Here is a 21,542-nt window from a genome sequence, read left to right on the forward strand (position 1 = left end):
TCAATTGCCTTAATCATGTCCATTATATCATTATCTCCTCCAGTACAGGATCCAGTCTAGAGGGTTGGGTATTGTATTAAGTTGTCATGTCTCTTTAGTCTCCTTTAATCTCTAACATTTCCATAGCCTTTGTCTTTTATGACACTGGTGTTTTGGAAAAAAACAGTCATTTTTTGAAACAAACTGCTCATCATTTTGAGTTTGTCTGATGTTGTCTCATGATTAGATTAATCTTGCATGACCAGCAGGAACACTAGGTAAGTGATGTGTCCTTCTGAGGGCATCACATCTGCAGGTAGATGAGGTCCACCTGCCGCTCATTGTTGGTAGGGGTTTTGATCACCCTGTCAGCGTGCTGTTGAATTTCTCCACTGTATAGTTACTTTTCTTTCCCTCCTTGTGCAACTGGTATGGAATCTGTGGAGAGAAAATTTAAAGCCATGCAAATATCTTGCTTCCCATCAAAAATTCTCCATAAGTTTAGCATCACTTGATGATTCCTATGTCAAGCAATCTTCACTATGATGGTTGTGAAATGCTGATTTTTCCATGCAAAGATGTCTTGTAGTTGTAACTGTTTCAGGCCCACCAATAGGAACGAGAGCATAAATCATTTTGAAGAAGGTAGAAAAATGTCTATCGAGAATGCTATTTGGTATTTATCTATTTATTGGGTTCATGGCTTCCTAGTTTTTAATTCATTACCGTTCTTAACTGTTTTGGCATTTCAAATTGGCTACTGTGTCCTTGTGACATGTCCAGACGTTTTAATCACTTCTTTACTTTCTTGTGTAAAGAGCTGTTCCAAGCTCATCTTATTCCTACTCTGTCTTAGCCCTGGAAGCAGCCATTTTCCTGAGAAGCCCCAGTTTCTTTTTCTGGAAATTGATGTTAAAAGACCAAGATCTGGGTGCTAGGTGTGTTCCTAGCTGCTAAAGAGTCTTTGTTTCTAGAACCATTCACCACAGAGCTAGGAATATATATGCATGTATATGCACATATATATACTTCCATACGTATCCACATGTACATAGCAACATTGTACAAATCATCAGTACATACTGATGTCTGCTGGGTTAAATTTTAACAGATTATATTGATTTCTATGAATAAAATAACTGAAAACATTTTCCACATGTGCAGTTTTTCCATATTGATGTTCTTAATTAATAGCATTTACTACAAAACTTGATTATTAAGGGGAAATGCCTAATAATTTGTATACTTTTAAGACTTTTTCCCCCTATTTTTAGCTCGTGAGTGAAGTTGAACTTCTCTTAAATCAACAAGCAGAGTTGGCAGACGTAACAGGGAATATAGCTCAAGTGAAACAAAAAATTAAAAAGTTGGAAAGCTTAGATGAAACTTCTCAGGTAAGATTGCATTTTATATGTTCTCTCTGTGGAGTATAATAGTTACATTTTGATGGTTTTTAGTAGTATAAACTCTTCTTATGATTAATCTCTCATAGCAACAATCTGTATAATTGGTTCAATAATGTTGGTCTGTCTATATTCTGTTTTTGTTTTTTCTTTTACAAAAAATGTAAAGTTTTTTTTAATTATGTATATTCAAGTCAATAAATTTTTTAAGGATTTCACATGTTCTGATTCCTTCCACTGCCCATCACCTTAGTTCCTCCAATGTTTGAGTTGTAATCTTCAGGATAGCCCTTTCAAAAAGAGTTTTTGCTCAGTCAACTGTTGTCATGTCAGTCAGTCCATAATTCTTTTAGTTGGGCTTCTTTGATCTCCAGTAGAACATGGACACACTTCAAAAACTCCTCACCTGTCATCTTTGGGGTCCAATTTCCTCAAGGATATATTCTGTTTCTGTTCAGCGTGGGCCTGAGGTGACCCAGCAAATATGTCACATAGTTGTAACTGTTTCAGGTCCACCAAGAGCAGAAATCATTTTGAAGAAGCTAGAAAAATGTCTATCAAGAATGTTATTTGATATTTGGAAATGATGCAAACATACAAGAACATAATTCCTTAAATAACCGTCATTTGATATATGCATAGATCCATACAGGTAGATCTACTTACTCTTACTAGCTGTGTGATCTTGGGTAAATTAAGTTTTCTAAGCTTCAGTGTCCTCATCTATAAATTAAGGATGTAGTGACCTACTTTGCAGAGTGATTGTAGGATTTATTTAGATGCTGTAGATAAAACACCTAGCACAGTACTTGAGTATATGGATATATAGTAAGTACTCACAAGGAGGGGGGCAGTCAGTAGTTGATAGGGTGGAAACCAGGCTGCTGACATCCCTTTTGACAAGGGAACGCAGTGACGGTCACTTCAGGTGTGTAAAGCTGTCAGGTAGATGCCAACTGGATCTAACGAGGTTTCCAAGGTGGAGATGATGTGAAATCCCTTAGCTTTCCCTTGGCTGGCGTGTACCTCTATGCAGTTCTGTTCTAAATCTCCACATACCAGGAGAAGCAAATCTCATCCACATTCTGGGCGGGCTGGTTCGTTTTCTATTTCTGTTACCAGAAGCACCTGAGCTTCTGATGACGTCACCGCCGTAGCTGATTCCTATAACTGTGGGCTTTTTTGCAGCCTGCAGAAGTATGCCACCAAACCATGTTTTTGATAATATCTCTCTCTGGCTCAACCAAGTTGCTGCCCAGTTACTTGCTCTTCCCCGCTCCATTTGGACAGAGATCATGTGGTTATTGTTTCCCTTCTTTCTTCACATCAGGATCTGTTGGCAAAGACCCGGTTCGTGATATTACACGGACACAGACTTGCAGCAAGTCACCACTATGCCCTGGATTTGATCTGCCAGAGGTGCAATGAGCTACGTTACCTTTCCGATATTTTGGTGAATGAGATCAAAGCCAAACGGATACAGCTCAGCAGGACCTTCAAAATGCATAAACTCCTACAGCAGGTAGTGTCATGGGACATGGCGCATTTCTGAAAAAGATCCATTTTTTTCCCTGAGTTATAGGATGAGGGTCTGGTATATAGCTTTGGAATCAAGTTTGTAAGACATCTGAAGGCCTGAGTTTGACTATGTTTATTGACTCCTTCTACTTGGGAGTATCCACAGCAGGTCCAGGATTGTAAGAATTTCAGCCTCTGTTTGACTGTTGAGATGGTGGTTGTGATGGCTTCCTCCCTATTTTGGGTACACTTCTGAAGCCTCCGCTCTGGTGATAGTTTGCAATCAGAACACTTTTAGAAGCCCTGGGGGCGTTTTGCTAAAGTCTAGACACTCATTCCACGTTTCATAGTTACAGCAATAAAAAAATTAAACAGTGATTGGAAACTATTCCTCCATGGCTGATGGGTCTGACCCCTTTGATGATTGGGCAGTGAAGAGAGGCTCTGATTGTTTGTGGCAGTGGAATATAAAATAGGGGTATCACTTATAGGCACTGGATCTGAACATGAACATTTTCATCTTTACATCGCCTTCTCTGGCAAGGAAACTTTTATCTGTCCTCGGCAATCATTACGCGTTTATATTACACTTGACATTTTGCTAGGAGTTTCTATTTCAGTTATTGATTTGGGGAAACTAGGATGCAGCTCAAGTGCTAGTGTGGAGAGAAGGGTCAGACTCCTGCTGCAGAATGAATTCCTTGTTATGAAATAAGCGCAGCACTTCCCAGCCTTGGCCGTGCATCAGACATACCTGTAGAGTGCTGTAGAAATAAAAATGCCTGGCTTACACCCAGAGCTACTGAATCAGCATTTCTGGGGGTTGAACCCAGATATCTTTATTTTTTAACAGCTCTAAATACAACTCTGATTCACAGAAGTGAGGCTTGATAAACACTCTCCCCAGGGACAAACATATTTCTTTCTTCATTCATTGTGTGTGTGTGTGTGTGTGTGTGTGTGTGTGTGTGTGTTTGTGTGATTTGCTCACTAGGCTCGCCAGTGCTGTGATGAAGGAGAGTGCCTTCTCGCTAATCAAGAAATAGAAAAGTTTCAGTCTAAAGAAGATGCTCAGAAAGCCCTCCAAGACATTGAAAATTTTCTTGAAATGGCTGTACCCTTTATAAATTATGATCCTGAAACCCTACAATATGAATTTGACGTAATTTTATCTCCTGAACTCAAGGTAAGAGGCATTTTTTTGGGCGAGTAAATGCATTTTTAAAAACTATAATTGCGGTAGTGTTAAAAAGAGCTTTACTCTTTCACAGGTAACTTTACACCACATTGCAATTATACTGCAGTTCTCTTAAGGATTAGGGGTTATATTAAAGCCACAGTTAAGCATCAAAGAATCCAAAGACTTACGTTTGCTTTATAATGAAGAGTAATTTCCTTTTGGAGCTCTGACTGCATTATTTTTGAATCCTTTTCACATACTAGGACCTCTCACATACATTTTCTTGCACATTCCTTGGAGAAAGACCCAAAGCTGTCCTTGAATATTGGGCCCATATCAGGAGCACTCTGCCCTTTCCTTTGTGCTGCACTGACCACCAGCAGCTGCTCTGTGGACACAGAGCTGGCTTCCTACCCAGTTTGAGGATGAAGGGATGAAGGATCTGGATCTTCTTGGGGAAGGGGGAGCAGCAGAAGCTGGTGTTAGTGAGGAAGATTGAGGTTAGTTCAGCTCCACCCCATTGCAGCTGCCATGAAACACTCTTTCCACATTGTAGATAAGAGCATTTGTGTTGCTATTTGCTCCTAAAATGTCTACTGACTTGTAAGTTTGGAGCAGTATCTAAACCCATGCTTAGCTGCAGATCTTAGGGGAAAGCCCCAGAAAAATCAGAAACATAGCTGTGGCAACACTAAACATGCCTTCTTTTCCAGCCATTAACCATTCCAGCCAATGAAAGGTGAATCATTTTATGTAGTGACCTATTTCATGACTGCTTGATTAATTTCTTCTTCAAGTTGTTTTGGTTGAGACCTTCTGGATTTATAACCATGTGAAATAAGCCACTAATCTGTTGCCATTACTTTCCTAAATATTTTCTAGTTATATTTTGAACTAAATTAATTTTTTGACTGTTTGAGTCTGAGAAATGTAAAAGAATTTGTAATGACCCCATTTCAGAAACTATTTCACAGAATTCTTATACAACCTGCAGGTTCAGATGCAGACTGTACAACTCAAGCTTGAAAACATTCGAAGTATATTTGAGAACCAACAAGCCGGCTTCAGAAGCCTGACAGATAAGCACGTGAGGCCAATCCCATTTGTAGTACCTGCTTCTGACAATTTGATCGGATCTAGACCACCATATTTTTCATCTAAACAAGGTAAAGTACCTTACATTCCCCTTTTCTATCTCTCTTTTTTTTTTACTTTGTTACTCTTGGTGTAAATACTGAACTCATTCTTCAATCCTGAGAAACTGAAATTTTATTTAAGCATCTTTGGTCACATTTATATTATATTGCAGAAGGCGAGAGTCATGATAGAGATTATCATACAATAGTTAAACATAGTAGTAATATAGTACAGTATAGGATGATGAAAATCTGGACTGAACTGTTCAAGTCTCGCAATGAATAGGAACATTATAGTAGCATCAAACTCACCCTTTTCTTCAGCAGGTGGAGGAAAGCGTATGAAACTGGTATATACACGTGTGCATTTACCACTTATTGAGATAAACTGTTATTTGGCTCTTAGAAGCTTCTAGTAAGTGAATGGCTTAGATAATTGAATGGATTGCCTTTTCTAGATAGGTACAGGTAAACTGAATAATTTCGCTGGTAGTTAACTGTTACAGAGTTTGTTTACTTGTTTTAATCTTTGTACACTTATTTTATTTATTTATTTATTTATTTACTTACTTACTTTTAGGGGGAAATAATTGGTTTGTTTGTTTGTTTGTTTGTTTATTTATTTAATGGAGGTACTGGGGATTGAACCCAGGACCTTGTACATGCTAAGCATGCGCCCAACTACTGAGCTTTACCCTCCTCCCGTAGACCAGTTTTAAACATGTAATATATCCATCTCTATTTTTGACATTTGATGGGATAAAATAATTATCCTCACTGTGGTGTTGAGCTGCTCTGGAAATAAGATGACTGTTGCCCCAGGGTTTTCCTTGAGCTTCCTCTGGGGCCTTTTTGGGCAAAGTAATTTGGCCTTTGGGGCTCTAAGTTAGTTGAGTTGGGTGAGCATGGGACTAAATTCATACTCTTTGATCTGAGAGAATCAGAGACTTCATTAATGTATGAGAACTGCTTTGAAAATCAGAAAAAGCCTGAGCCAAGCATAATGAATATCAAAATCCAGCTCAGCCCCAGCACAGATCAGCTGAAAATGAGGTGATGAAAGCAGGGAACTAGGCTAGGATGATACAAGTTACATAGTTAATAGTTATTAAATATAAAAATACACTCACAAGTAAAACTGTGAGCAATAAATGAATAATACTAAGAAGATACTGGAAAAAAGAATAAAAAGAACGAAAAACCAATAGGGGTTAAAAAAAAACCCAGCAGCTATTAGAGTAAAAATAGAATAGGTTGATATATCTAAGCAGAAGGCAGAGCTCAGTTAGATTTCTGGCTGTTTCCAGGGTGTGTGACCTTGGGCAGTAACTTAACCTCTTTTTGTTGGTTTTGCCTTGGTTTCCTTATCTGTAAAACAGGAACAATTTTACCCACTGACTGCAAAGTGTTGTTGTGAAGACAAAGTGAAAAAAAAAATGACAGAATATAAAAAAGTACTCAGTTAACTAGACTACTTCCCTCTGACTGAAGCTTCTTCTTTATGGTCCTCTAAAAGCTCGACTCCTCTGAAGGAGTTCCGAAATGGGGCACCTCGGCTTGAGGTACAGAGTCCTGAGGAGACTGCCGAAAACTCACTCAAGGCCTTAGACACTAAAAGTACATTTTGTTTTGTGTTGTTTCATTTTTTTTTCTTTCTGCAGTGGGAGTTGGATACTCTTTCTTTCAAGCATGTAAACTTTTTTCAAAAGGTACCCATCTTTATTACTTTTTGTCAGTACATTTTCTGAGTTTGTGTACGTGGGAAAAATCAGTTTGGCATCAAAAACCAACAGCGGTTTACTCTTGCATTCTGCCTACGATTAACTTTCTCCTTTTTTCCCATAATAACCGTCCATTATTCTCTCAGTATTAAACTTACCTTGGAAGATAACTATAGAAAAAGTAGATTATTCTCTTTCATCAAATGACAACTCATAAAAAGAAGGCAAGAAAAACAATTGGCAATGTTAAAATACATCAAACTTTCTTCATTTCAGAGGCTCTGTGTCACCCACAGTAAAACTATTTGTTGGGAGTAGCTTGCATTTGCCTCAATTTAGAACTGCCTAATATATTTATGAGGAAGAAGGCGGCTTACTGAATCAATGACAAGGATGGAGAAATGATTTTATCTGCTATCCATCATGCTTTCTAAATTAAATCAGAGCATTATTTATGCTACAGATATTGTTCATTTCACCTCATTGGTCTGTGAGTAATAGGGATTATAACAATCAGTTCCAAATAATCCTTCAAGATTTTTAATTGCTAAGCCAAATATATAAGATTTGCTCAAACCAAAACATTGGTGTTAATTTTTTATAAAATAAGTCAAACTGATTTTTTCAGTTGTTGTTTTTGTTTGTTTATTTTTATTAACTTGCATCAAGTAGAATCTTACGTCTAGCACAGTGCCTGAAACCTAGCAGGATGTAATAAATACTTGTGGAATTAACATTTAATACCGAGGGAAGTTATGGTAGGACATTGTGAGGGTTAAAGTGTGATTCAAGCCCCTAAATCTGTAGCTCCAGTCTAGATCTTTCTCCCATACTTCAGAGTCTGCATTTACCGTTTGCCTCCCTGAATTTCCCGTGAGCAGCTCAGTCTCAGGGTTCCCGAAACTGATGCATTTCTTCTGCAAACCTCCTCATCTCAGTGAATAGCACCGTGATTCCTCCAGTTGCCCAAGCCTGGGCCTTTGGCTCCCCTTTCTCTCTCACGTCCCACCTCTTAATCAGTCAAAAAATCTATTTCTTTCCAAGCCCCCTGCTAGCCCTCAGTGCTGCGTCCCGAATCCAAGCTAACACCATCTGTTGCCTTGACAACTGCAACAGTCTCCCTGCTTCCCGCTTTCCCTTCTCACATGCTCCTAGTTGTCTTGCCTTTTGGACTTTCCACATCCTGCGCTCTGTCTGGAGCACTGTGCCCTTCGCTCTCCCTTCTCCCTGAGCTTAGCTCCCACTCTGCAGTTAGGTTTCCTCTTTCTGGGCCACTTCCTTCACGTGAGCTTTTCCTTCCTGCCTCTCCTCCCCTGCACCCCAGTTTGGTCAGGTGTTCATGCTATGTGATACCCAGCCCCCCTTCATTTCTTCTCAGCTTTAGCGCAATTGCCTGTTTTCCGTCTCTCTTGCTAGACTGTAAGCTCTGTAAGAGCAGGGATGTTGTGCAGATCATGTTTGTATCCCCAGCCCCACACATGGAGCTTAGCGGACAGTATAGGTGCTTGATAATTTTCTATATATTCTCGTTGTGAAAAGAATGAATACATCTGACTTGCTTTGCAGAAAAGATGCGTTCCTCCTAAGTTGTGATATTCCTTTTTCATCTCTTAATGTACTTACAAAGACTTAATTAGTCAAGCTAATTAATAAAGCCCCCTAAGTTACTTTTATAAATAGCTTTGGATCTCTGTATATCAAGTTTCTTCAAAGTGATAGACACCGGTATTTATTGAGAAGTTGATTTTATATGGTAATTGCCACTGAGTCTAATTTGTATTTATACATTTACATATATATTATATGAAGTTACCATTCCTATATAGAGTATGCTTTTAAATAAATGAAAGGGAAGGATAAGATTTAGAGAACTTAACAGCAGAGCCTGTCCCTGGGTGGGCCTTGCAGTGTTTCCCACTGAGGAGGAAAGTCTGTTCCTTCTGTGGGGAGAAGAGATCCATGTAGGCTGAGTGGGTGGCACCCTTTCCATTAGGGACTTAAATGACCTAGTCTTTGCCTGGACCATGCCCTGGGCTTTGGAGGTCTTGCTTAATAATCCAGGGGCTCACCCTTTGTAAACAGAACAGAAAGAAAAAGAAAGATTACACAGGAAGAAGCGAAAGGTGAAAGCTTGGAATTTTGATGAAGTTCTTTTGTTTTATTTGGTTTTGTTTTAGCATTTTAATATGCTGCCGACATTTTGTTCTGTGTCGTAGTTAGAAACACGTATTGGGACGGTAGACTCTACGGATTTGGATACCACTTCCGCTTCCTGGACAAGATAGTAACGTTGGTTACTTACCGATAAAATGGGGATAGAAGGAGTACTTCTCTTGGGGTTGATTTGAAGGTTAAAAAAGAAAACGCACGTGTAGGGCTTAGAATAGTGCCCGGCATGTAGTGAGTGCCAAATAAATGTTAGATGCTGTAATTATTAGTTGAGATTTTTTTCAAAACTCTTTTGGATTCAGAATCAAAATAATCAGTGAGCTACAATCTGATTAAATGCTTGTGTATGAGAATGAACACTACATCTGCAAATAATCATAGATACTAACACCTAGCTTCATGCTAGCTCAGTAATCCTGCAAATGTTTGATGGGTGAGAGAATGGGTGAATACCTAGCAAAATCATGCTGTATAAGAAGTTGGAATCATATAGATAAGTCTAACCAATCATCTGTTATGTATAGTGTGAGTTAAAAATACTAATATAAAGATGTTGGAATATTAACATCTTTTTAAGTATTTAAGAGATAATGCACGTATTTTTATTTAAAGTGTTGATTTTAATTCTAGTTTGAAATTCTTTCATATTTCTCTACCAGGGAAGAAGACTTGGAGACAAAATCAGAGCAACTTAAAAGTAAATATCATTAATTAATTCAAAATGGGCTTTATTGCTGTAGTTGCAGAATTGGGATAGAGGCTAAAACTGTATTTTTAATTCACTAAACCAATATTGTACATTTGAAAGCCTATTTAATCTAAAAGAAAAAGCTGCGGCTGCACTGTGGCTAATTGCAGTACTGGCATGTCCCCAGATATATGAGCAGTTTGTCAAGTCTTGGCTCAAGTTCCGAATAATTTCTGTAGAACATTTCATATGAGTTCCAGCTTCTCTTTCCTGCCCCCACTTCAATTAGCGTAAATAGCGTTACACCTTTCTACAAAAGGAGATTTCTTTCGTAAGTGATTCCAGTCCTTAGGATACGAGGATGAAGCATGGACAAAGGACAGGGTCTAATGGATTATACTCTGGGCTCAAAAAAGACATCTATTCATTTATTGATTGATTCACGAGTCCTCAGTTATCCATGATATTCTGGTATCTGCAGAGAGTAGCCTCTTCATAACTGTGGCACCGTACATTTTCTTTGTGTGTTTTTGATGGTGAAGAAGGACAAGAACACATCTCCAAGGGGCAGTGTAGCATGTGATATAGATTGTAGAGCTAGACTGCCTGGCTTTTTATCTGGGCTCCATCACTTACTGGCTGTATGACCTTGGGTAAGTTCTCTGGAACTCAGTTTTCTTATCTATAAAATGGAGGTAATAATAAAACACCCTTAGTATGGAGTTAGTATAAAGATAAAAGAATGTAATATTTGTGAAGTACTTTGAAAGTTATGTGGTACACAGTGATGTTCTAAGTGTTTTGTCCAGTTATTAGCAGGCTAGTGAATGCCCTACACTGACATGCCACGTCTGGTCATCACGTTGTACAGCCACGACTGCTGGTTTCAAGCAGGCAACAGGCTGACTGCCAAATTCCATGGTCTGACATGTCTTTTGGTTCAGGTTTCCAGTCATGACTACCTTAATATCCTGCTGTGTGTTTTTATTCATTTGCATATCCCTGGGGGAAAGAATATAGGAGACTGTACTGTACATTGTCTTTGTGAGATCTCTAGCTGGTAAACCAAGTTCCAAAATGCACATATTCTTCCAATTCAAGTCAACTGGCACAATCCTTAGGCATTTAAAAATATTATGTTTCACAACTTTCCAAACTTGTATTTCAGAACCCTGTTAGGAGTACATGGCGCATACCTATCTGATAAGTGGAGGATACAAGATTTTCAGTCTTAATTATACTTATTTAAAATGATGATAACACTTGGTACATTGAGCAGACAGAAATCAAAGCACAGTTATAAAGAGGGAGCATGATAATGGTGGCTGACTATCTTGATCGTCAGTTTTCCCGTCTGTAAAATGAGGATGGGGATAAGCGTGCCATCGCTTGCTACATTGCCGAGAGGATCAGATATAATGATGTGTGTTAAGCACCTAGGACAGCGACTGCACAGTATACAGAAAGCAGTCAATGAATGTTTGTTCTTTTCAGTAATAAAGAGGTCATATTTTGTGGAGATGGTTTTAGCCGCTAGATCCTGTACTTGAGTTTCAGTTCTAGTTGTCATGAAGTAACACTACATTACCTGGAGGTTAAGCTTTTTGCAAGCTCAGCTGTCCAGGACAACCAAGATCCCTAGTATATGCTTCTGAAGAGCAAATAACCATCACAGATCTCATGCAGCTGACTCAGTAGGGCTGTCCAAGTCCTTTCGAGTCTGCAAACTAAGGCAGCAGTTTAGGATCAGAGAGGTCACTTGCAGCAACAGCTGACGTGGGGCAGAGAGCAGAGTGAGATGAACACGTTACAGCCATTTCAAGACACGACAGATAGTTCTACGCAGTTCTTGTTAGCCCTGGAGTGTATCATTGTTTATGATGCTGTTGCTGAGTCACTGGGAAAAGGGTCAGTGATACTGTGTGTCCTTGGTTAAAGAATTCGAGGATTCAAGTCATATTTTCTAGCCAGGTTTCCATCAACTATCAGTAAGGTTAAAAAGCCATTTTGGTTCCTCAGTGAATAAACTTTAGTTATCTGGACAACCAACTTTTTATGAACTAACCTCATTTCCCTGGAGTGCTAAAGAAATGAAACATTACTTAACATATAAACTAAATTCTAATGAGTAGCTTAAATCTGTCCTCTTAGGCAACAAAAATGATTTTTTAACTAGTACATATCAAAGTTATTTCTGAAAAAATCATAATTGTAGTGTTATTTTTCAGTTTCTCCTATACAGTTAGAACATACATAAATCTTGATTTGAGCTAGGTATCCATGGAGAAGAACTATACTCACATGGATGCTAATTGCACTTTTATTTTCATTTCAGATTGAAGTGGTGCATGATTGTCGGGAGAAGAGAAGTTCTGCTCAGTCCTCCAGTTTGGACAATGACAATAGCTTGGATGTTTTAAAGAAGTATCTTTTACTTATTAACATACACCCATACACACATCTACCAGCTTTGAGTCAGTCTTCAAGGCAAACGTGCTTGGAATTTTGAGTTCACAGAATGGGGTTCTCCTGGGTGTGATGGAAAGGGTACTAGATGAGGTGTCCCGGATTTAGGCCTGGCCCACCTGTTCTCTGTTTATGTGACTTGAAATTAACTAGACCTTTTCAGACTCTTAGTCTTCTCTGAGGCAAGAGTGAGTGGGACAGTGTTTCAAAAACTACAAAAGATTATGTCGATATATAATGTTATTTGATAGATGCTGTTATCTTGTTCATTTTTATATTATTATGTTAGTATTCCACACATAAGAACATTGGCCTTTTAAATTTTATATCACAGACTTTTGAGTTAGTTACCAGTATTTTGGAGCAAGTTACATATATATATTCAAAGATTGTTAAATGTTAATGCTTAAAAGTATAAACATTAAAAAAGAGGCCCAAGGTAGAAGTTAAATGAAATGGGTTACTTCTACTGAGGAGAGAGGAAGCAAATTTTAAATATGATGTCAGTTGGAAATCACATTGGAAGGAAAATATATTTTATTTTAAAGAGACAGTAAACAATATTACTACAGAAACTTAAGTATATTGGGAAAACCAGTGTAAGAAATCCACATGATGTCTCGGAAAATTTCAGAACATTACTGGGAAAAAGGAAATATTTTGCCTAAAATGCTATTTTTTTTTTCTGAGAGTAAAAGTGAGAAGGAACTACAGCATAGAGACTGTGCTGTCTAAAAAATATTCCCCAGATTTTCAGGAATAGATTTTTGTGAGTTTTTAGTAAATTGATTCTTAAGCTTAGTGAGTTGAAACTGAAAAATTTTTTTTAATTTAAAAATAACTCCTGAACCCCAATCCCCTTTATTTTAAATATATTTTTAAAAGTCTTGTGGGTGGTACTTATTCTAGAAACCGTAGAATTGATTTTATATTTTGATGATAAAACCAGAACCATTGGTAGTTCCCCTGCATTAACAACTTTCATCTTAGACTGTTTATAATGATAACTGAAACGTTGCAATACGATTCTAAAGCCATGAAATAACCAACAAATATGGTCCTTATATTTTAGCCACGTCCTAAATGAGCTGATACAGACAGAGAGGGTGTATGTTCGGGAGCTGTTTACGGTTTTGTTGGTAAGTGACTGTGATTGTATTTTCCGTCTTTTCCTGCATCAATTAGGAAGTGCTGAGGGCAGACTTCTCTTTTGGTCTCCTTCCTTGATTGTTTGATAAATGTGCATGTTCGGGTTCTCCCTCAGCAGTGAGAATTGTGGGTTCAGAATTTATTATGAAAGAGATAAGCCATTCTCTTAGGAATACAGCAGATTGTTATAATTATTCCCAGGGTGCTATTTAGAGATTGTGATGTAAAGCACTAAACATGGGAGAAAAACATTCATTTGATACAAATGTCATAATACTCATTTGTTCTGAAAAAGAAAACCCAAACACTTATTGCCTGTTTAAGGAGAAGTTAATGACCTATAATATAAATTTTCATACGTGGTTTCTATTTCCTACACCATAAGCTACCCTAAAGGCCAAAGAACTGTCACTTCATTCTAAATTGACTTCCCAGGCTCTGTACTCATACTGTCTTCCATGAATGTTCTGAGTGGAGCACCTTGACTTCTTTGTCCTGCTGTCTAATAATAATAATAATAATAATAATAATAATAATAATAATAATAATAATAATAATAATAGTGGATAACTTTGGGAGCTAGAAGATTTGAATGTTATAATTACAGAAACTTCACCCATTAATCTCCTATACATTCTGCTGAACCTATACCTTTGGTGGCCCAACCAAATGTTAATATGAATATTTTTTAAATGAATAAATGTATTTATTTTGGGTAGGGCTACAGAGCGGAGATGGATAATCCAGAGATGTTTGATCTTATGCCACCTCTCCTGAGAAATAAAAAGGATGTTCTCTTTGGAAATATGGCAGAAATATATGAATTCCATAACAAGTATGTAATTGCTGAATTGAATTTTCTTTTTCACGATTATAATTTAAAGGGTTATTGACCAATTTAGTATATTTCACATAAAATTATATCATTTTTTCCTTTGAAATTTTTACAGCATTTTCATGAGCAGTCTGGAAAATTGCATTGATGCTCCAGAACGTGTGGGACCTTGTTTCCTGGAGAGGGTTAGTTCAATGATTATTTAAAAATATATAAATATGGGCCACCAAAATAGCAGTTAATGTTATAGGAACAGATTTAGAGATAAGGTGGGCATTATTTTTTTATGTCTTTATGTTTTTGGAGGAGACACATCACTCCACAAGTATTTAATGCTAAACCAAGTTTTGTTACAGAAATGGAGTATTTGAGCATGCAAATGGCCATTGTATTCTGTGGTACCAAACGCTTCAATGGCTCAGCTTGTGACCAGTGACCCCTGGGTGATCCCAGGAGCCCAAGGACCATGCTGGATGTGAGGATGTGAGAGTTGGGATCATCTTAGCACAACCAATTCTTGGCTTGGTTAATTTTCAGCCTAAGACATGCCTTGGTATTCCTCTCTATTACATGTAAAGTCTTTGAATCAAACGTAGTCTGGCTTTCAGACACCAAGGCATCTATCACAGGGTCTTTGCAAAACTGGGAGCTGTCTGTTCTTTTTATTCTACGAGGTCATTCAGGGAGGCTCGTTTCTCCATGTCCCAAGAGTGCACTTAGTCAGTTGACTTCCCAGGCTCTGTCGTCATACTCTCCTCCATTAGTTTTCTCTCAGAATGTTCTCTGCTTACCTAGTTCCTCTCCTTTCCGAAAAATCAGTCCTGTCTTGATTTGAGAGTCAATTTGATAGAGGTGATCACTGAAAGCTTCCAAGGAGATAGCTTATCTCCGAAAGTGTTTATGGAGTGAGAGGATAATAAGGATAAGGAAGAACCTTTCTCAACATATCTTGACTTAAAACGCATTTAAACTGTAGCCAGATTCTTCCCTGACTTCCCTAAGCCACAGCAGTCCCTCTTTCCTTTGAACTCCGGCAGTACTGAATGTCTGTGCTACTCACTGGGAATTTCATATTTACTAAGCATCTTTACGTGTATTCATGAATCCTTTCTCCAACTAGATAGAAAACTCATTGAGGCAGGGTCCATGTCCTATATATCTTTGTATTTCTAATAAGGTCAGCAGAGTTCTTGGCAACTGGTGTGGTTTAATAAATGCCTGGTGATATGTTCATTCATTCGACTGCCATCTACTGAACCCCTACTATGTGCCAAGCACTGTGCTAGGCAATGTGGGATACTGAGACTACTCATATAGAAAAACAGGGAATACGTTGTGTACAGTGTGAGTTGTGCTATATTAGAGATGTACAGAGGGTCCTATAGGAGCCAGGAAGAGGTGCATCTTGCATAGACTGGACATATAAATGATGGTTTTATAGAAGAGATGACTCATGAGATGACGTCAATGAATGAGTAGGAGGTAGCCTATTAGATGAAGGTCAAATAAAGATGATTCCAGGGAGAGAGAATCGAATGGGCAGATGCCTAGCAGGGTTATAGTACAATGATGATGCTGCAGTGGTGAACCAAGGACCTGGGAAGTTAGCTATAAATTCATTCACTAGGTAATCCAGAGACTAAGAGCATATTTCTTGGTATTTAGCTCATAGTAATGAAAAAAGTAGTCTTGTTCAGAGAAGGCTTTTCTCCCTCTAACTCAGACTTGGTAAGTGGAAGTTCTGAAATTACTCAGATAATTAGGTGTCCCTCTACCTGGTCTGATGGGGATGCTATCTTTGGACTATAAAGAGGGCTTCTGACCAGCTGCTAGTGTGACAGGCCCTTTAGGCACACTCCCAGTAATGCTTGGCTACACTCACTCCTGCCCAACCTTTCTTTCTTGAGAAGAAAAGTACATGTTCACAAATTGGTAATACATTTGAATTTTCTTTTTATCACAGAAAGATGATTTTCAAATGTATGCAAAATATTGTCAGAATAAGCCCAGATCAGAGACAATTTGGAAGAAGTATTCAGAATGCGCCTTTTTCCAGGTATAGTAATTATTCAGGTATTGGACATACTCTTTCTGGAAGATACTGGGATATTTCTTATTCATAAATGTATTTTCTGCTTTAAGTAAGTTATATATATGTGTAGATTAAACAATCCAACCCTCCCCCAAACACACACAAACATACGTGCTGTTCCTCAGAGACAACTATGCTCTGCTCTTTGAGTGACTTCTTTTGGTATTTACCTCCATGTCGCCAAATATGCCTATGTTGCTGCTTCCACCATGGGAGATGAGGCTTTAGCTTTCTTTCTTTCCCCCACCACATCCACACACGTACTTCTTTTCCTCCAAATAGTCAATATAGTTATATTGTATAACAGTGTTAAATTATTGAGTATGTGATTTCTGTGCTCAGATGAATCATGTGGAATAAGGTGATTGCTTTTCCCTCCCTTTTTTTTTTTTTTTTGAAGGGGGGAAGGTAATTAGTTTTACTTATTTATTTTTTGGTTTACTTATTTATTCTTTGGAGGAGGTACTGAGGATTGAACCCAGGACCTCGGCATGTTAAGCATGGGCTCTACCACTTGCGCTATCCCCTCCCCCTTCCCTCCCTTTTGTTTTTCTTACAATTGTCTTTTTCACTCACTTAATTTTCTGGGTACTTATCTCTATCCCAAACTCTCCCAGTTGTGAGAGTTACATCAACCTCTTCTTAGTACATCTAAGCATTATATTTTCTCTGCATGTCATCTTGAATAAATCTCTCCTGGAATCTTCTGCCCTGCTCATCTAGACTCGCTAGGCCTGTTGTGCAGCTGCCATCTTGGGATGTTGGTGAAAATCATTTTGGGCAGTCTGTTCACCTGTCTCTTGCATAGACTCTCCTGTTTCCTAGGGGCCGTATCTTTCTCTTCCTTATTTTATTCTCTTGTTTGGTGGAATACATCCTCCAGTAGTTTTACTGAGAAACTGTGCATGATAGGTAAACGTTTTTGAGAGCTTGCATGTCCACAAATGTCTTTATTCTACCCTAACATTTGATTGCTAGCTTGGCTGGGTATAGAAATCTATGTGAGAAATAATTTCCCTCAGAATTTTTGAAGGTATTTGCTCCATTGTCTTCTAGCTTTCAGTGTTGCTGTTGAGAAATCTGATGCCATTTTGATTTTTGTTCCCTTGCATGTGACCTAGTTTTTATCCTCTCTCTGAAAGCTTTATGGGAACTTCTTTTATCCTCAGGGTTCAGAAATTTCACAGTGCTGTGCCATTATCCTAGTCTTGTGGTGATCCCTTTAAATTTGGGACTTCTTGTCCAAATTTACTTGAATTTTTTTCCTTTGATTTTCTCCAGACAATTTTCTCTAGTCTTTCTTTCTGGAATCTCTATTGTATGGATGTTGGATATTCTGGATCAGTCCTTTAATTATCTTTTCTTTTTATTTTCTGGCTCTTTGTCTTCTTGATCTGTTTTCTGGGATTTATGTTCCAGTCCATCTGTTGAGGGTTTTGTTTCTGCCATCATGTTTTTAATTTTGAAGAGCCTCTACTCTTTTTTGTTCTCTGTTCCCTTCAGTAGAAACATGTTTTTGTTTAATAAGTTCAGTATCTTGACTTAGCTATATGAGGATAATAACAATAGGTTTTTCCCACTAAAAACAGTTTTCTCTTCCCTGCAGAGTTTCTGTGTTTTCTTCATATTGCTTTTCTTTTCTTTTTTTCTTTTTTTCTTTTTTTTTTTTCATTTTGTTTCTGTCACTGTCCTCAAAAGTCTAGTGATATTTGGTTGTCCACTTACATTGAGAATAAGCACTAAAAAGTTCATTGGAGGTTTCCTGTGTGTATGTGGGCTTTTTGACCATGGTCTTCACTGTTGGGTAATTTGTGCTTGGGGGATCCCCAATTCCTGTATCTTTAGGTCTTTTCACTCAGGCTGGTCAGATTCTCCACCCTGCTACCTGGAGAGTGAGGATCTGACTACCAGTGTTCTGGTAGACAAGTCGGGGGAAAAGGCTCAGAGTCTCTAAGTTGATACATAAATACTCAAGCAATCTCTTTGCTTTCAGTATGGTACTCTGCCCTCAACTGGACCTGGTATTCCCTAGTCCAACGGCCCTCTGTTTTACTCTTTTCAGATAAACATCTATTCTTCAGCTATGGGAGCGGGGAGGCAGCCACCCAGCTGTGCATAGCGGCATGGCTGTCTAAGATGCTTGTGGTCACTGCTGCTGTTTCTTTTTTTAGATTTTAATGCTCATTTAATTTTTTTTTTGGTAACAGCTTTATTGAGATATGGTTAAAATAACACAGAATTCACCCTTTAAAAATGTACAATTCAGTAGTTTTACTATATTCACAACCTTGTGCAACCATCACCACTATCAATTTAAGAACATTTTCATCACCCACCCCCCATTTTCCCCTAAGCCTTGTAGCCCTCTGCAATCACTGAGCTACTTTCTGTCACTACGGATTTGCCTGTTCTGAACGTTTCATGTGAGTGGAATCCTAAAATATGTGATCTTCTGTGTCTGGCCCTTTCACCCAGCATAATGTTTCCACAGTTCATCCATGTTGTAGCTGTGTCAGAACTTCTTTCCATTTTATGGCCTAGTAATATTCCACTGTGGGAATATTTCACATTTTATTAACCCATTCATCAGTTGATGAACATTTGGGTTGCCTCTACCTTTTGTGTACAAGTTGTTGCATGGACATCATTTTCATTGCTCTTGGCCATATAGCTGGGTATGAACTTGCTAGGTCATACGATCACTCTTTAACTTTTTGAACAACTGTTGGATTATTTTCCAAAGTTGCTGCACCGTTTGACATTCCCACCAGCAGTGTGCAAGGAGCCTGATGATGCCGCACCCCTACCAACACTTGTTAGTGTCTAATTGCTTCTCTTTCTTTTTGAGGTGATTTTATTTATTTATTTATTTTTATTGAAGTATAGTTAGTTATAATGTGTCAATTTCTGGTGTACAGCATCTAATTACTTCTTACACAATCGTTCAAGAATCATCTTTTTTCAAAGCCAACCTTCATCTCCAACTTTCAGAGGTACTTGATGCCGGTAATCCTGGAGTCTTCATGGAGGGCAAGGAAAAGTGTTCTATAAGATAAATTGAGTTGTTCCTTGATTTTTCCCTCTTCTGGTTTCCAAATTTTGTCAATGTTTTTTCCTCTCTCATCTTTGTGACTTTAGGTTTTTCCTTGTAAAAATAACTTTTCCATCATTTTAGTTGGGTTTCTTGAGTGGGGAGAGCTAAATACATGTATCAGGCTACCATTTTTAATGATAAGTTGACAATTGAATTTGATTATGTATTGGATTTTATCCATACACAGAGGGTCCTGGATCTCACATACGTATATCCTCTCCCCTTCCCTTTGTGTTCTGCACGTCCATATGCACATTTCATCCTAAGCAGCTCCGTCTTGCCCTAATTATGGAGCCGACAATGTTCCCAGGACCCAAAGTCATGACAGTTATATTTATAGTGGCAGTGAGCCAATAATCAGATGAAATATAGCACCAGTTGATAAGGGCTGTAATTTTTCTTGTGACATTAAAAAAACTTCTCCTACCCAGTCTGATTTATATTCAGTACAACCTATTTCTTTTCTGGGTCTTGGCCTGTGGAGCTGAGCCTTTTGTTACTTTTCTTGGATACACTGAAGAACTTTTTAGTTATGTTAACCGGTCATTCATTGCTTTCTTACCTTTTAAGCATTCCACATCATTGTGAGTTTATATGTAGAAACTTTTTAGTCATTGAAATTTTGCGATTTTCTGCCTCTCAAGTCCTGGAAAGAATATTTACTATAGTTTTTCGAATATACTGCCTCTTAAAATTTCTATACCATATATAACAGCGATTTTTCTGGTAAATTTTCCTTGAGATGTAAGAAGCATGCATGCATCGGGTCTAATCAATGAATATTTGGTGTTTTCATAGGGATATGTTTTAATTTAAATTTATTGATAATTCTATTTTAATGCCAGGAATGTCAAAGAAAATTAAAACACAGACTTGGTCTGGACTCCTATTTATTGAAACCAGTGCAACGCATCACTAAATATCAGTTACTGTTGAAGGTAATTACATGAAGCGTTTGTTTCGTTCCTTCCTTACTTTTTTGAGTCAGCTGTGGCAAAACCCTTAAGAACGAAGCAAGTGACTTGGAAGCACTAGAAATAGGTAGGCTCAATGACTGGGAGGTCTGGATTTAGCAGTAGAGTCACTGCAGTGTGGTCCTTTGGTTCCCGGGGCAGTGCAGGAGCCGGAGGTAGAGGTGTAAAGCTGAGAACATGCAGTCTTTTTAGCTATTTAATGATCCATACAAGTTACATTGATGTATGTGTAACGTTGACTGCAGAACTTCTCCTGTTGCTAAGAACTGAACAAATGTTTCTTACCGTTTTGAGACTGTATTTCCCATGGGTCTGCTCAACGAAAAATGAAGATTGCATACCCCTCAGTAATGTGAAAAGATTACTAAAATGCAACATTAAGTATAAACACAACATAGCTTGTTTTAAAACAGATTTTCACAATGTTCTGTGGTATATGCATAATGAATAAAACGAAGTGCTCTATATGGAGGACCAAAAAAAAAATGTGTAATTGCTTTAAGAACAAATCTCTCATGTGTCCTAATGATTGTTCTTCAGCTCCAGAAGCATCGCATGCCCTTTGCTTTATATGATTCAGTCACTGTTCTCTTTCTCCTCCCGTTTCTGACGTTGTTATTAAATACAGTTTTGATGTGACAAATAACATGTGAAAGAAATTACTCGAAAAAGTGACATTATCTTTGGATTCCTCCTTGAAAGCATATTAGCCGAAAATATATTCATTTTATCCAGCTATTGATATCAGCCTGATATTAAGTTTAGTTCTTGAAATCTAATTACAGGAGCTATTAAAATATAGCAAAGACTGCGAAGGATCTGTACAGTTAAAGGAGGCACTTGACACGATGCTGGATTTACTGAAGTCAGTCAATGACTCTATGCATCAGATCGCAATCAATGGCTATATTGTAAGTAGATTTTAATGATTGTTGCAGTTTTACAGGGTAAGCATCTTAACATTCCTTTCTTCCTCTCCTGGAACCAAATGAGAAATAAGAAGTTAGAGGCAGACAAATGAAGGATCTGAATGTCAGCATTGTTGCTTATGCTGAGTGGAAAACTGGCTTCAGATCAGCAGCCGAATGGCTTTATGACATTCCCCTTGTGCCTAACCCCCAAGTGCAGACCCTGGGAA

The 21,542-nt window shown here is 38.1% G+C and overlaps 1 protein-coding gene across 8 annotated transcripts in view; it reads left to right on the forward strand.

The window, feature by feature from the left end:
• Positions 1-21,542, forward strand: part of MCF2 (MCF.2 cell line derived transforming sequence) — a 54,722-nt gene that overhangs the window by 17,129 nt on the left and 16,051 nt on the right. For all 8 annotated transcript variants that reach the window (XM_031446483.2, XM_064483270.1, XM_064483269.1 and 5 more), the window contains 13 exons: positions 1,254-1,373; positions 2,713-2,904; positions 3,895-4,086; positions 5,075-5,246; positions 6,878-6,925; positions 9,766-9,803; positions 12,130-12,218; positions 13,333-13,399; positions 14,129-14,244; positions 14,360-14,429; positions 16,208-16,300; positions 20,276-20,368; positions 21,190-21,315. In XM_031446483.2, coding sequence (XP_031302343.2) covers positions 1,254-1,373; positions 2,713-2,904; positions 3,895-4,086; positions 5,075-5,246; positions 6,878-6,925; positions 9,766-9,803; positions 12,130-12,218; positions 13,333-13,399; positions 14,129-14,244; positions 14,360-14,429; positions 16,208-16,300; positions 20,276-20,368; positions 21,190-21,315 — 1,416 coding nt within the window. The remainder of the gene's footprint in view (positions 1-1,253; positions 1,374-2,712; positions 2,905-3,894; positions 4,087-5,074; positions 5,247-6,877; positions 6,926-9,765; positions 9,804-12,129; positions 12,219-13,332; positions 13,400-14,128; positions 14,245-14,359; positions 14,430-16,207; positions 16,301-20,275; positions 20,369-21,189; positions 21,316-21,542) is intronic.

The sequence above is a fragment of the Camelus dromedarius genome, chromosome X, assembly GCF_036321535.1.
Source record: "Camelus dromedarius isolate mCamDro1 chromosome X, mCamDro1.pat, whole genome shotgun sequence".
Classification (NCBI taxonomy): Eukaryota; Metazoa; Chordata; class Mammalia; order Artiodactyla; family Camelidae; genus Camelus; species Camelus dromedarius.